This window comes from Anser brachyrhynchus (assembly GCF_964034855.1).
Source record: "Anser brachyrhynchus genome assembly, chromosome: 3".
Lineage (NCBI taxonomy): Eukaryota > Metazoa > Chordata > Aves > Anseriformes > Anatidae > Anser > Anser brachyrhynchus.
The window spans coordinates 57,031,128-57,047,152 of NC_137696.1; the positions used below are offsets into that span (position 1 = coordinate 57,031,128).

Genomic DNA, 16,025 nt, shown 5'->3' on the forward strand with positions numbered 1-16,025 from the left:
GCCAGGACAACTCTTACGGGGTAGGTATGAATTATGTGCAGTCTTTACGTGATCATTTACTTTACCCATCACTGTCAAAAAGAGGCTAACGAACTCCACTGACCTGGGTCTGAAACCACACAGCCCGTTCTTCCCCTCCCAACTTGGAAAGTGGTTGCACGTCACCCATCTGCCTTAAATGACTTGATCACTTCCCTGCACAAACTCTAAGGCAGAGGCAAGCCCCAGTTCCCCTGGACCGTAAGTGATAAAGATGCTTTCTCTTCCTGGACTAACGTTACGCTGCAGCAGCCTGAGCTATCCTGGCAGGAGCTGTGCTGGGCCAGCTCGTGCTGGGGCAACACACAGATTCCTTCCTGTCAAAACGCAGGATGAAGGCACGATGTCTTTGTAACCTACCAGAATGTTTTCAGAAAGGTAAATTGATGGCAAATCAACTTGTCTTTTACTGTTGTAAAGAAAAAACTGGCCTGAGAGAGACATTTGGCATGGGAAGAGTCAGCCTAACGAGCTAAAGACTTTTTCCACAGCAAAGTTTTGAGCAAGGGAATGGATTATCTTCACGTGGTGAAATAGCCCCAAGTCTGGACAATGCATGCTTCTAACGAAGTCAGTGTAAAAAAGAAAGGAAGCATACTTGGGAGCAATCTACAACCACAGTTCACAGGAATAAAGGGCTGTCAGCCACAGGTTAGTAGGAAAATCAAGCTCGTAAAGCATCTTTTAACTTCTGTTCCTAGCTTTTATTTAGACTGAATGTAAGTAATATGAAACTGATACACCAGAGCAACACTGAGATGCTGGAGCCAGCTGCTTGCTACAAAATGAGCCATAACTTTATCAGCAACTCCTTCTTATTAAGTGGGGGGAACATGACAGGCTTCATTTGTTCTACTTCCTCCTTCCTACAGACTTGGCCCGCCAGCAATGAAGCTGCCAGCTAGTTGTTTGAATGAGGGCTTTGTTCTGAAAGGTTATTTCACTACCGATGCCTAATTTTCTTTGGTATCAGTTTACCTTAACGTTGAATCCTCACTGCTCACCAGTAGAGCGTATCACAGATGGGACATTATACATCTCTCGTGAGGCATTCAAAGCCTTTCTCTTTCTATGTCAGGAATTTTAAAATTTGCTGAACAAAGGCAAAAAGGATTTACCTCTTCTTTCAGTACTGGCACGTGGGTTTCCACTGTTAAAGCTGCACAAACTGCCTGAACGTGCTAAGTGAATCAACAGTTGAGACAACACAAATGGAGTGTAAAAAGAAGGAAAAATCAGGGCTCTGATTTACCATGGAAAGGTGAGCCTCAAAAATTCATCACACCACTGACTTTTCCAGTACACAGAGATGAACATGATCTAAAGAATACGTCTCTCTCATTACCTGCTTCTAGAACTAGGTATGTAATTGTTTTTGGCTTACTGAAGATCCTTAACATAAACACAAACAAAATGCCCTAGAGATCACTGTATACTAATGCTCAGAAATATTTTGGAATTACAAGGACACCATCTTTATGGGTCGATGTTGGTTTGGGATTATCAAAGAGTAAACACAAGTAGACACAACACCACAGTCCTCTGAAAAAAAAACCAAAAGAACAGGCAAAATGTGATGCCCTCATAACATAAAATCTCGAAATGCAAAGCTATTTCCTAAATTTCCCAAATTTGATCATGTGGCGACATAAGGGACAAAGGATCTATCCTCACTGTCCTATTATGCATTGTTGTCCAGATTAATTTTTCAATGTAATTCAAGAATGCAGAGCTAACATGACATCAGACAGCAAAATAATTTAATCTGATTTATCTTTCCTGGTTTATGTCAAAGCTGACAGATGTTTGAATAAAAGTTCATTCTCCTGTGTGGCTCTGCTTCATCTCCAGTTTAATTGCATTAAGAAGTCATAATCTCCTGTTCCTGATACCACCCTTACCCACGAGGCAGACTTTTAAATAAACCCATCAGGAAACAAAGCAATTTGCAGATTAGAAACATAAATTGCCTTGCTAACCCTGTGCTGATAGTCATGAAAGCTGCCAAAAAGGCAAAGCTTTGGAATTCAAGATTTCCAACAGGTGGATTATCACTTCAACGATAGTGTGATCTTTATCGTGTCTCTAACTGCACCCTATGCGAGGATCAGATTTTAATGGAACTGAGGCAGTTCAAAACAATGAAGGACATCCAAAGATATTTTCAAAGGTTTTCAAAGATCCCTAATTCTCTGTGACTTTGATTTAAAAGCTGGTCTTATGCCTTCTATCTTGCAAGTGCATACATTAAGGGTTATAAGACAGAATTACCCAGAAGTTGCTACATTAACAATACCACAGATCTAATAGTCGCCCAGCTGCAAATGCTGAGGTCGTACCTTGGGTCTCTGTGGCATCTTAAGCCTTCCTCACCTTCACTTCCACAAATTCCTCCCTCTAACTTTCTAGTTCATCTATCCAGGCGCTTTGCAAAATATAGTTACGCACCTAAACTCTTCCACAAAGTGATCCCCTGTTCTCTTTCATGTCCAGGAGCTTCCCACAGGCATTGTCATAACCTAGGCAGAACTGGAAGGGGAATCAGGGTTGAGGTCTCTCTCCCCTGCCAAGGGAACAAGTAACAGCAGAGGCCGCCTGGACACCCTGTTCTCATTCTCACCGCCACCAGGTTTTCCTTGTGTTGCCGGGAGATTAATTTACTGGGGGAGAACGTGAAGTGCTGAAGACAAAGACATTTAAAAAAATGGGCGTCTAGGGCATATGGTCAACAGAAGTAATGAAACTGAGACCCGAATTAGGATGCAATTGTTTAACAACCGAAGGCACTTGCAGGAGGTGGGAGAGGTAAGCTCGTTGGATCACATCTGGCAGGATCTGTAGGAAACAGACTCTATATTTTGAAGCACAGACCTTTATGGCTGTTTGCCCTCGACAACGCTGTACTTAAACACGCCTGGGGGCTGACCAAACCGCAGCGTTTGATGCGGTTACAGAGCCTCCACACTCCCTCAGGACCACCTGCGAGCCACCCTTCTCTTCCCGGGCCCGGCTCCAGAAGGACGTGAGCCTCCTGTGCTGCTGTGCGGCTCCGTGCCGGACAGCTCCGCGATACCCCCGGTCCCTGCCGGGCCGCCTCACCCCCCCCCCGCCGCCCCTCTCCCCCGAGGCCTCTCCGGGGCTTCCCCCGGCCGCAGCGGCGGGGCAGCAAATGGCGCCCCCCCGGCGGGGCAGCAAATGGCGGCCGCTCCCCCCCGCGCGGAGCCATCTTGGCCGGGCGGCCCGGGCTCCCCGGCGGGCTCCCCGCCGCCCCTTACCCGTCGGCGCGGCGGGCCGGCGGCTGTAGGTGCTGTAGCCGCGGTGCGGGGCGAAGCGGCAGACGGGCCGGCCGCGGTGGGTGCAGTTGAAGAGGTAGCAGCCCAGATCCGCCGCCGCCGCAGCCCGCGGCCGCCCGGGCGCCTGCACCACGGCCAGCGTGCAGCGCGGCTCGGCGCAGCAGGCGTCCAGGCACTGCCGCCAGCCCGCCGCCCCGCCGGGGGCCCGCAGGAAGGTGGCGCCGGCCGCGATGGAGTCCTTGGTGCGGATGATGGAGTCGGGCCTGGCGGAGAAGCCGCCGCTGCCGCCGCACCGCTCGCCGCCGCCTCCTGCCACCGCCGCCGCCGCCGCCGCCGGCGGGCCCGGCTCCTCCTGCTGCAGCTGCCGGCGGAACTCCTCCAGCAGCGACTCCACGCCCGAGATCTGCGAGCGCAGGTCGGCCAGCGGCGCCGCGCACCGCCCGCCCGGCAGCACGGCCCGCCCGCCCAGCGCCGCCAGCAGCACCAGCACCAGCGCCGACATGGCCCCAGGCGGCGGCGGCGGCGGCGGCGGAGGGCCCGGCTCCCCCCGCCGGCCCCGCCCGGCTGCCAGGCGCGGAGCGGCGGCGCTCAGCACCCGCCGGCCCGAACAGCTCCGCCGGGAGGGGCCGCCCGCAGCACGGCTCGGCACGGCACGGCACGGAGCACGGCCCGCCCCCAGCCCCGGGCGGCGGGGGGTGGCTGAAACCCAGCCAGGGCATTGGGTGGGGAAGATGGTGCTTCGAGTTAAAAACGAGTTTTCGTGTTTTTTTTTTTTTTTTTTTTTAATCTTTTATCGTCAAATGACGGCTTCTCCGAGCGTGTGACCAAAGCGAGTAACGGGTAAGAGCGCCCTGACAATCGGCGGCCCCCCAAAACAGCTGCCTCGCCGTGCCTTCGTCAGGCGGATGGGGTCGCAGAGCAGCGAGGTGGCACTCTGTGAGCACCGCTGGCATTTGGAGTACAAACACCGGCATATGCGCAGTGGTGATGGGCTTTGCACCGCATAGAAGGGGGTGGCAAAGGTAGTTTGTCTGTAGTAACAGCAGGTCAAGTGGTAGCTCTGCGTTTCCGTACTCATTTCTTTCGTTTTTCATACCATCTTTAAGCATAGACTTACACGTTTCCTGAAAAAGTCTTGGAAAGTCTTCATAGCTGCAGCTACAAATGATCGTTTTTGCAGTGTATGAGAGAGAGGTGAGGAAAAAAAGGTGTATTAGGAATGACTTTAAGACATCTTTTTACTCCTTCATACTTTTAGGTTGTTCTAGGCCATGTTCCCAGCATCATTCAGAATTACCTCCAAAACAAATCTTCTTTAATATTCTTCCATTATGGACCCTTAGGTGTTGCCCAGGAAATTCATATGCAGTGTATGGTTTTGATTATGATTTTCCCCCTCCTTCACCCAATTCACAAGATTTTAACTTAGCGATTATCTGGAATAGGCTGGCCAGACAACAGCACAGCTTTTCACTATTGCTTTCCTCTAGCTATAAGCTCTGTGGGTTCTCCAAGTTTCTAAAAATTACATTTTTGAGACCTTCAATTTCCTATCAGATTTAGTTGAAACTGGTCAATGCATTCAAAGGTTACAGGGGAAGGAGGATGGAGCAGCTAGACAACAAGATAACATAATCCATAGCATCTGATAACATAATGATAACATAATTTCATCTGAAAATGAGGCTAAAATATCATGATTTTTTGCATGGGAAAATTCTGGAGAGGTGATTAATCTGTTCATAACAGACATACTGACTGACACACTGGTTTGCCAGCTGTGGCACTGTTTTCCTACTGCTCTGTCCTTATACTCTCCGATACTGCTTGTGCTGCCAGAATGTAAAGCATAATTAAAACTCGTACAACCAAAATGACGTCTGTAGTTGGCAGAAAGAACCAAATGCGCAAGGTTGTCATTGCTTGTCCCATTCTCATAGTCACCAAAGGGCTCCTCTGTTGGAGCAGAAGCTCCTGCTTCTCAGTTGGCACACAACTGGTGTTGATTAGCAGGGACCTGTTTACAGGGCATAGGGGGTGGCTCATACCACCATCTTTAGCATGTCCAGTTGTAGCAAAAAGGTACTTTCCAGCTGTCAGCAATGGTGGCAGCACTTGTGGAGTGGCAGGTTGTCTTCTACAGAGGGGTCAGAGCTCCTGTGTGCCAACCCTTCTTGCAGAAGACACTGAGGGAGATGCTGGCTTTCTGTCACTTCATAACGAGGAAGCCATGGTTGGAAGGTGTCCCTAAGGAGCAAGTGGACTCTTGGCCTGTTCAGCCTGGAAAAGAGGAGGCTGAGGGGAGACCTCATCGTGGTCTACAGCTTCCTCATGAGGGGGAGTGGAGGGGCAGGCACCAACCTATTCTCTTTAGTGACCAGCGATAGGACCCGAGGGAACGGTGTCAAGCTGCAACAGGGGAGGTTCAGGCTGGGTATCAGGAAGAGGTTCTACACTGAGAGGGCTGTCGTGCACTGGAACAGGCTCCCCAGGGATGCAGTCACAGCACCAGGCCTGTCAGATTTCAAGAAGCGTTTGGACTGTGCACTTAGTCACGTGGTCTGAATTTTTGGGTAGACCTGTGTGGAGCCAGGAGTTGGACTCGATGATCCTTGTGGGTCCCTTCCAACTCGGGATGTTCTGTGATTCTGTGATTCTATGACTCTTCTAGTAGCTGGGCTAAGGATAGCATGCTCAAATTTGTACTTAGAAGTGTTGAGGCCAACCTCAGAGTAGAACCTTGAACAACCACGTGCAAGTGCATCAGGTTTTCTGTAGGTATGCCAGAACAGAACTTGTTTTGTTGCCTAGTTTTCTTGGATCAGAATGTGTGGCTGATACTACTTTTGCCTTGTGAGAAAGATGACATTCATAGTTATTCTGTGCTTTTTTCAGAAGGTGGCAGCAGCTTATTACTTATATAAACCAGATTGCTTCTAGACCTTAATGTCTGCCTAAGTGTAAATAAATACTTACATTTAATTTCATATTTCTGTACTGGTTCATTGTTGTGAGTGCCTTACATTTTCATTAGGCTGTGGGGTTGCAAATCTAAATTAATTTTTAGTTTATTTAGTAGTACTTAAGGTATTTTATTCCTGCCTACCACAGGAGTGAAAATTTGGGGTGATTTGGTTTTCAAGCAGAGGGCATTAGAGATTTATGAGGATATTTGTTAGGTTTTATTTCTTTTTCCCTTTTCAAAGGGTACACACCTGAACCACAGTTTATTGTCCATGCACATAATAAGAACACGGGATAATTAAAGTGAATGCTAGCTTTCTTTTCCAAAAGTGGTGATATAAGCACGTATATTATTTACATCTGAACAATACCTGATAGAGTAATACAGGATTTCATAATTCATGAATATTCATGTTTCCAACCATCTGTTGATTAGTTTTAATCTCTATTCATATTCAGAATTCATAAATCACTGGAACTATGTGAGTAAGATACGAGTGCATCTCTTTTTTTTCTTCCTTTAGATGTATTTTTTTCCAAAGTAAGAGAAGAACAGGGAGGAAGAAAAGTCAGGGGACAGAAAGGTAATGGAGTAGGATAGAAAGAAATGGAGAAAGTAGAGAGGGTGCAAAAAGAAAAGGCAAAATTACATCCAGGCTTCCCCATTTAAATTGCTTCTGTATGGACTGGTGGTTTTTCGCTTTTGTTGGAATATGCGCTCAAAAAAAAATGAGATATGTATTCATTTCTATGTGATGTCTTCCAGATGCGCCATAAACAAAAAACACTTAATGCAAATGTTATCTGCAGAAAATGTGTCATTGGCATGGTGCTGCCATTAAACACATTTTCTCTATTTCAGCTTGCTTGTGAGAATCTGTCAGGTAAACATCCATGATAGATACAAATCTGCTTGGATGCTGGAGTGGACTGCTAATTGACAGCTGAATTTGAACAATTTGCCCACGAATGAATTGACGTGATAACCTTTTCTTTGCAGCGTGGAGGTTCAGGTTTCTGACTGTGTGAGTGAGAGCTGAGGCGTTCAGCAGAAATTACAGAGGCTAGGGTGGTAAATGTTAGCAGTGGGAGCAGTGGAATTACAGGTATATAACTCATCTTCTGTGTTTTGTCATTTTTAATCTTTCCTATTCCTCACAAGCAAAATCATGTAATGCTGAGTACTGGTATTATGAAAACAGTAGGAGGAATCATTTTTCAAACTCCTAAATTGAAAAATTAATGTAATCTTGAAAATGTTTCATACCATATTGACTATATGTATATCCCATGGTGATGCAAGTTAAAAAGATAAGTCCAGTTACAACTAAGCCGATTTTAATCTGGGTATGGTAAATAATCTTCCTTACCTTCTTTAAGAACCAAAAAGTACCCACCCCAATCCTGGCCGTGTGTGTGAGTGTGTATAATTTTGCTTGTCCTTTTACTGCTATATTAAATATCAACATACAAAAAGTGAGAGCTCTACTAGTTGATAAAGTGGAGTAGCACTAGCAAAAACCTCTCCTTTCTCTATGCCTGACTATAATCGTGCCTAACATAAAGCAAGTATTTTGCTAAAACAGGGAAGGAGACAGAAAAAAAAAAGGCTTGAGACTTATCTTAGAGAACCTTTCCCGGTAGCAGCAGTGGTAAGGATTAGGCTAAGAAAGAGACATCAGGTGATTTGTTTAACATTACATTCTTATGTGCTGTGCTTGCTTCTCTGCCCAGATACTGCATAATTGACTGCACGGCATTAGCCAGGCACCACGTGGTGTAGGAACACATACTCTGACGAAAAAGCACCAAGGCTCTGGTATTGAAATCGATCTTTTTTTTTTTTAAAAAAAAAACACACACACTTCCTTGTAAAGAAGGGGGGGAGGTAGAGAAAGGAGAAGCCATTTCTGTAAAGTGAATTTATTAACTGTATTTATTACCTGTTTTAAGGTGAAATTCACTGTGGGAGGAGAGGTCACATAAAGATCGTTCTCATCCCTGCTGAGGTATGGGCACTACTGTAGCGAAAGGACTATTTCAACAAAATCAAGCATGGAGGTGAGGAGTAAAAAAAGGGGCAGAGTAAAGCCCAGCAAGCAAGTCCTGATATTGCTGACAGAATAGCACCATAGAATCATAGGATATCTTGAGCTGGAAGGGACACACAAGGATCATCAAATCCAACTCCTGGCTCCACACAGGACCACCCCAAAATGGGACACTGTATCTGAGAGCATTGTCCAAACGCTTCTTGAACTCTGTTAGGCTCAGTGCAGTGACCACTGGGGAGCCTGTCCCAGTGCCCGACCACCCTCTGGGTGAAGCACTTTTTCCTAACACCCAGCCTGACCCTCCCCTGTCCCAGCTCCATGCCGTTCCCTCGGGTCCTGTCGCTGTCCCCAGAGAGCAGAGCTCAGCGCCTGCCCCTCCGCTCCCCTCGTGAGGGAGCTGCAGGCCGCCATGAGGCCTCCCCTCAGCCTGCTCTGCTCTGGGTTGAACAAAGTGACCTTGGCTGCTTGTTATAGGTCTTGCCTCCAGACCCTTCACCATCTTTGTAGCCCTCCTTTGGACGCTCTCTAATAGTTTCACGGCCTTCTTGTACTGTGGTGCCCAAAACTGCATACAATGCTCAGAGGTGAGGCCACGCCAGCACAGAGCAGGGCAGGGCAGTCGCTTCCCTCAGCCAGCTAGCAATGCCATGTCTGATGTACCCCAGGACATGGTTGACCCTTTTGGCTGCTAGGGCACACTGCTGGCTCATGTTCAACTTGCCATCAAGAACCCTCAGATCCCTTTCCACAGGGGATCTCATGTCCCCCACTCTGTACATACATCCAGGGTTGCCTTGTCCCAGGTGCAGAATCCAGCACTTGCTCTTGTTAAGCTTCATATTGCTGGTCATTGCCCAGCCCTTTAATTTGTCAAGATTTGGCAATGCCTTTCTACCCTTGAGGTAGTTGACAGCTCCTCCTAATTTAGTATCACCTGCAAACTTTAATAGCGTACCTTCTAGTCCTGCATCCAAGTCATTTATGAAAACATTAAAGAGAACTGGCCCTAAAGTGGAGCCTTTGGAGACCCCACTAGTATCTGCCCACCAACCCGATATAACCCATTTACTATAATCCTTTGTGCCCAAACCTTCAGCCAATTGTTCACTTACAGTATTAAGTATTTATCTAGCTGTATGCTGGACATTTTGTCCAGAAGGATACTGTGAGAAACAGTATCAAAAGCTTTGCTGAAATCCGAAAAGATTACATTAGCTGGCTTCCCTTGGTCAACTAGGGGGGTGACCTTATCGTAAAAGGGAATTAAGTTCATTAAACAGGACCTTCCCCTTGTGAACCTGTGTTGGCTGCGACCTATGACTGCATTGTCTTTCAGGTATTTTTCAGTAACTCCCAGAATAATCTTCTCCATAATATCACCAGGCACTGAAGTGAGACTGACAGGTCTGTAATTACCAGGGTCTTCTTTCTTGCCCTTCTCGGAAACTGGGACAACATTTGCGAGCTTCTAGTCAGCTGGGAACTGCATTTACCACATTTCTTGGTTGCATCTTGGAAAAGTGCAATATTTCTTTCCAACTTGGAATCTGCCAAATATTCCTTTAGAAACCTTATGGTCAGTGCAGTGGTACTGACAACTGTTTCTTTGGGCAAGAAGGCTTTAAAATTGCAGTCTGAGAGGTGAAGGACAGTTGTGATTCTATTAAAAAAAATGTTTAAAATATTTCTGTGGTAAAGCTGAGATGTGAGCAGTAGGTCTGTACCTGGAATTTCAGCCACTTCTGGAGAGATAAGTTACCACTGATTTACAAACAGTAAAAACCTAATTTAACATCCAGAGACCAGGTTAAGCTGTAAGTGGAAGAAGTCATTTTGCTTGTAAACAGCACCATCAATATTGTAATGGCTGAGAGAATGAAGATGGGTCAATACTATGCATTTTTATAGTCAGCGTATTTTAACCTTTGAAGACACAGACTGCCTATATTTGTGCTGAAGCAAAACAACTTGTGCTCCAAGCTGTTAGCTAAGCAAAGATTTGTATAATCTGTGTCCAACAGTCAATGCAAAATTTCCCACTGCACACTGAAAACATAGAAAACTATTTCATATACTGGCTGAACATACAGAACCGACAGCCTACATCCTTTATGCACGGATTTTTTTGAAATATACGAAGCTTTGATATTGTGTGCAAAACTACAAAGATCACTTCCCAGAAGGAAAATACCTAGCTGAAAAATTGACTCATTGCTATTTCAGCCATGCGTTCCTGTGCAGTATGGTGTGTTGATAAAAATCAATTGGGTAATAAGCTCATGAATAGTGAGTCAATGGAAGCTGGTGGCAGCTCTGACGTTGATCAATAATGACAAGATTTTCTAACCATTTACAAAACAATAGCAGGCTCTGCAGATGTTGCTGAAATAGCAAATAAACTGGACATGACCACCAACACCCCTTTTTCTGTTTGTTACCGCCTGTGATTTTTCATACAAAAGGCAAAAAGAAGCCAATTAGTTGGTCTTTGTTGACAGATTTATAAAGAGTTTTTCGTTTATACTCTGAATTTAGCATGCTGTCTTCAGAGAATCATAGAACCACAGAGTGGGTGAGGTTGGAAGGGACCTCTAGAGGTCACCTGGTCTAAGCAGGGACACCCTGAGCAGCTTGCCCACCTTCATGTCCAGGTGGCTTTTGAAGATCTCCAAGGAGGGAGATCTTCACTCTGGGCAACCTGTGCCAGTGCTCGGAGAGGTGCTCCAGTCCCCTAATCATCTTAGTAGCCCTCCATTGGACTCTCCCCAGTATGTCCATGTCTCTCTTGTTCTGGGAAGCCCAGAACTGGTCACAGTACTCTGAGTGCAGCCTCTGCAATGTTGCATAGAGCAATGAACAGTTTTAAACTTCTTAGCCCTTCTTGCTTCTTTTTGGCCGTTTCCAAGCTCTTCAGAAAATAAAGGGCTTCAGGGCTGTTTGTAAGGTCAGCAGACCCTTCACATCTTTACTGATACTACAGAAAAACAGAAATATAATTACAAAAGCATTAAACTTACTAGCAGCAGTAGAAGTACTAAGCTGACTGGACAGCTTGATCTGCTGTGGAATAGGGCAGTGTTCCTTGCTCCATTAAGGCTTCCTTTTAACCTCCATCACAAAATACAATCCCTATTTTTAAATTCAAATCTACTTCAGTTTTCTTCCCAAACACTTCTGCTTTTTTTTTTTTTTCCCTGTGGATGTTAAACAACAGAAATGAGTGTAGCAACCATTATTTATAATTTTAACCCACTGTGTTACAGCTGATAGCTTTCCCAGTAATTTTTCTCAAGCGATTTCTTGGAAAAGCTTATTCTCTTCAGTGCTGAGAATGCATCAGCTAGGATTTAATAAGTTATCTAGCATGGTAAAAATGTAAACAGTTCGGTTCCACAGCCTGAGTTGCTGTTTTCATGTTATCCTACTGTCTTAAGGGAGTGCAGCCATGATTAGATGGTAAGACGATCAAATTCAGGTAAAGGATTGTTTTAATTTTGAACATTAATGTTCAAAAATAGCCAAAGACTATTTTTAGGTCTTCTGATTTTTAATAATAAAAGTGATAGTTTGTGGCCTTGCCACATCTGTTTGCCTGGCCATTATTTTGTGAAAGAAGTAGGGCCTGTATTTTTCTGTTACAGGCAAAAAAAGTGAGCTCAGGGAAGCTGGAAGGACAACATGTTTTTCTTAGTCTGAAGTCAGGAGATCCTCTCTCTCTGTTGCAAGGCAGATCACACAGCTTGCCCTCCCAGCTCTAAGCAGACTTCTGCTGACTTCAGTAGGCTCCAGGCCAGATTCATAGTCTGCATCTCTTATTTACAAATTGGAAATATTAGTAAGTATCTACAAAAGGAGAGCTGCAGTCGAAAAACTAATTCATGTTAATAACACGCTTTGAGGTCATTGCAATTGAATAACTAAAGGATACAATTAAAAATATTTTTCCTTTTTTTTTTTTTAACTCAGTAGAATCCAGTTCTTCTTCTGAATATTGAACTGACTGTGTTTACCCTCTATATTTGCATTTGGCTTTATTTTTTTCCCCAAGCTTTCTGACTACGATTCTAGCAGTTCCCTTGTATTTCTGACCACTGTCATGTTAGAACTGCTGTCTCTATTCACTTTGCATTGTAGGTCACACACACAAATCTCTCCAGGTGAAGTCAGTGGCATAACTGAGTAATGTTCCTGCTTTCGTAATGGTGGAGAAATGGATTTTAGTTGTGTTGTAACTGGCCTCTTAATTGGAGTTTTTATATGAGTTTTATCCCAAGCATTTCACTTCTGTCCTCATTAAGAGTCTTTCTGGACTTCAAAGCAGGAGGGCTGTTAAATTAACTTCGATGGATGAGAGAGTGGGATTTTCTTTAAATTGGGCTGCAAATCACACATTTTGTAGTGAAGCTAGAGGCAAAATGACTTGAATGCAGATAATCCTCCAGTGTTCTTCCCAGCGTTCTCCCGTATGTGTCCTGGGGGAATGCATATGTTTCATTACAGGTGACTAACTTGGCTAAAAAAAAATACCATAGAGGTTATAAGCATGAAAAAATAAAAACAGCCATTGTGTCTCAGTCACCTATAATTTAAATACTGTCACAGTATATACGCTGTGGGAGATACCTGAATTTTGGTTAGACTCCGATACAGATTACCCAGGGTAACTGTGCAATGAAGACGCACTGGTTGCATTAACCAAAAAGAGGTCCTAAATATGATACAGACACAGAGTGTAATTTTCCAACTTTTCCCAACACTCTGGGTTGCGTTACCGTTTAGTAAGCACCCAGAGCTTGAGTACATATCTGTGCTATTTGCCTATTCTGAATTTTCAGAAATGACTGGTAATATTTTTGAAGAATTCTTTTTAAAAGAGAATTACTGCTTTTTTGCTTCAAATGTGGCATGGAAATACTGTGATAATGACCATTTTCCTGGTGTTTCTGCACTTCTTACCTGGGCTTATCTGGAATCCAGCAGTGAAAAATACATTATTTCAGATCCTCAGAATAAACTGAATTCGGTCCTCAAAAGAGATGACGATTACAGCAGGTTTGTATTTTGGTAGAACAGTTTGTCCCTTCTTGCATTTCTTGAGAGAGAGAAAAAGGAAATAATTGGATTTGAGTAACATTGACCTTTTGTATGTTTGATCAAAATACTATACTCCTACTTAACCAGACTGTGCTTCAGTCAGTATATGGATTGTGAGTGAATGCAGTTTATATGCATTATGCAATATACTTTTAATTCAGGAGGTTTTCTTGTTGTTACTATTGCAGAGAAGTTATTTATATGTGAAATTTGGAAACTGTGACTAGAAGAAGTGCAATTCACAGTGAATGTGTATTCTATTTGCATTAAACTATTCTATTTGCATTAAACCATTTTAAAAGACTTCCCTGCCTGATCAGGGTAGAGTGTAGTACCCACACACTTGGAAACTCTGGAGCTAAAAGTTATCTCCAGCAGCTACACAGAAGCCAAAGCATTAATCCCAAAACCATAACACTGGTGCAATAATCTGAGTAAAATGTGTGTGGCTGATCACTTCATATCTCATTTTGATGAAACTACTGAATTTGTTCTTCTAATCAAATTAGGTCATGTAGAAGAGGTCTTGCTGGATCTCTGAGCAGGGCCAGACTTCAACCTCTTGCTCTCTGTCGATATGCAGTCTACAAGTTTAGGTTCTCTATACTTAAGTAAGTACTTGGATGCATGCTTTTTTTTTTTCTTCTTTTTTTTCTTTTTCTTTCCACCTTCATTCTCAATAAAAACTGAATGTCTTCTTCGAGGGTCAAGAGATTTAGTTATGCTTAGGACAAATGTCTAAATGTATTGCATGGTTAGATTAACCTCACGAGTTGTACTGTTACATCCATCCAGGCTGGAATCAGAGGAATTTTCTCAGTTTCTGTGTAAACTTCCTGCCAGATGGTATGGAAAGTTTGGATAGTGTGTGGGATTGGCAGTGGAGAGGTAGATTAAAGTGATAATGCTATGTACTGTTGAGTTTTCTGGTGTCTTTGAGTAGCTCTCAGTAAAGCTGATGTGCTTTGTTTAACATTAAGAAAGCCCATCCTCTCATTCCTCAGATTTTTTGTTTCTGCCAGCAACTTTTTTAATCCAGAGGAGGAAAGAATGAGTTTTTTCCTCTCTTTTTCCAGGAAAAGGGGCAGGAGAATCACGTAATTTAAAGCTGATATGAATTAGTATTTCATATATATTATAACAAGATTTTATTTATACAACTGTTACTCAGCTCTGATTTCCAGGAAGAAAATACGTATAATAAGCTTTAAGGTAGTTTCCACACTTTGCAAAAAATTATCTCAGCTCCTGTAGCAAAAGCATCCTCCCCTTTGTGGAAATACCACCTTAATGAGTGGATATCATCCTGAAGAAAATCTATATTCGTGTTTTTTAAAGAACCATGCTACTAACCATTTCATGTGTTAGTTACAGCATGCATATGCCCCGACTACACCTTAGAAATGACAAAGAGAGAAGGACTTTGCTGTTGTTTTTTTAGCTGTGGTATTAATAGGGCATTTCAGCTTTGCTTATTCATTCTTCATGAGCTGTTGCTGAACTTTTAAGTCTGAGGATCATTTGACTGGTATTAGTTGATACTCAGTACGGCCTGAGGTGGAACATTGTCTCAAGGTAAAGATTTTAAAGTCCTGTATTTGTTTCCATGGTGTCTGGGTCTTCCACAGTCTCCTATGAGCTTCTAGATGTTTGCCCTTCGTCTCTCCCATGGTCCGTCAAATAAGGAATGGCAGACGTATCATAAGTTTAAGTATTGCTTAAGCATCTGTAGGCTGCTCAGTGAAAATAACACACCTATTCACAGGCTGGCGTTGCATTGGTCAAGTTACCACTTAGTTACACACCTATTCTTAATGGAGTTTGGGAGCCTGCCATACTTCGCATCATTTGTTTCTTGGTTTCAGTGAATTTATTTTCACTTTTCCTTTAAGCTAATTTCAATTTTTATTAATCTATTTATTGCTCTGAACAGCTTAGCAATAGCCTGCATGATAGATCCAGTATAATTCTCTCCTGTTACAAAGCCACCAAATCCTTGCAATCAATTGCCCAACTATCACCCTGTAGGGCCCCAGCTAGCTCATGGCCTTTCAACATCCATGCAGCCACACTAATCCAAACCACAAGACGCCATGAACACAACTGCACAACCCCTTCACTTTAGAATTTGAGAAATAGCGTATTTTTTGTTGTGGTTTATCTATCTGATTTATTTTTCTCTGCAGTTACAGGATTTTGCATGTATTAGGCAGCAAACATAAAGGAAACATCTGCTTAACTGAGTTCCACGTTCAACAGTGCATTGGTGTGACTTTTTCTCTAAGTGAATTCCTAGCTGCCTCACAAATCTTGAGGCAAATCCTCGGTACAGTTGTTGCAATATTCTCCTAGGACATCGCAGTTCCAGATCAGGACACTGTATGTGGAGCCTGGTCAGTTGGAAGAATCTGGCCCTCCACTTTGAAACGTGGCTTTTAATTTGTGCTAGAAATAAATTCGCAATCCTCATGCCCCAAATCCACATGTTGCACAATCCTTGTGCTCTTCTACCCCTGCCTAGCTGCACACCCTGTCTCTCTTAAACAGAACACAGCCCTTCTGCATCTTCTCTCCTTCCCTG

At 43.9% G+C, this 16,025-nt stretch overlaps 1 protein-coding gene and 1 long non-coding RNA gene across 2 annotated transcripts in view; one reads left to right on the plus strand and one right to left on the minus strand.

Moving 5' to 3' along the window:
- The window catches only part of LRP11 (LDL receptor related protein 11), a 19,003-nt gene extending 15,118 nt beyond the window's left edge, over window positions 1-3,885 (minus strand). The window contains exon 1 of the mRNA XM_080588015.1: window positions 3,315-3,885. Coding sequence (XP_080444141.1) covers window positions 3,315-3,834 — 520 coding nt within the window. The 5' untranslated portion in view covers window positions 3,835-3,885. The remainder of the gene's footprint in view (window positions 1-3,314) is intronic.
- The window catches only part of LOC308193382, a 24,410-nt gene continuing 12,236 nt past the window's right edge, over window positions 3,852-16,025 (plus strand). The window contains exon 1 of the long non-coding RNA XR_013949588.1: window positions 3,852-4,172. This is a non-coding gene — a long non-coding RNA (uncharacterized lncRNA). The remainder of the gene's footprint in view (window positions 4,173-16,025) is intronic.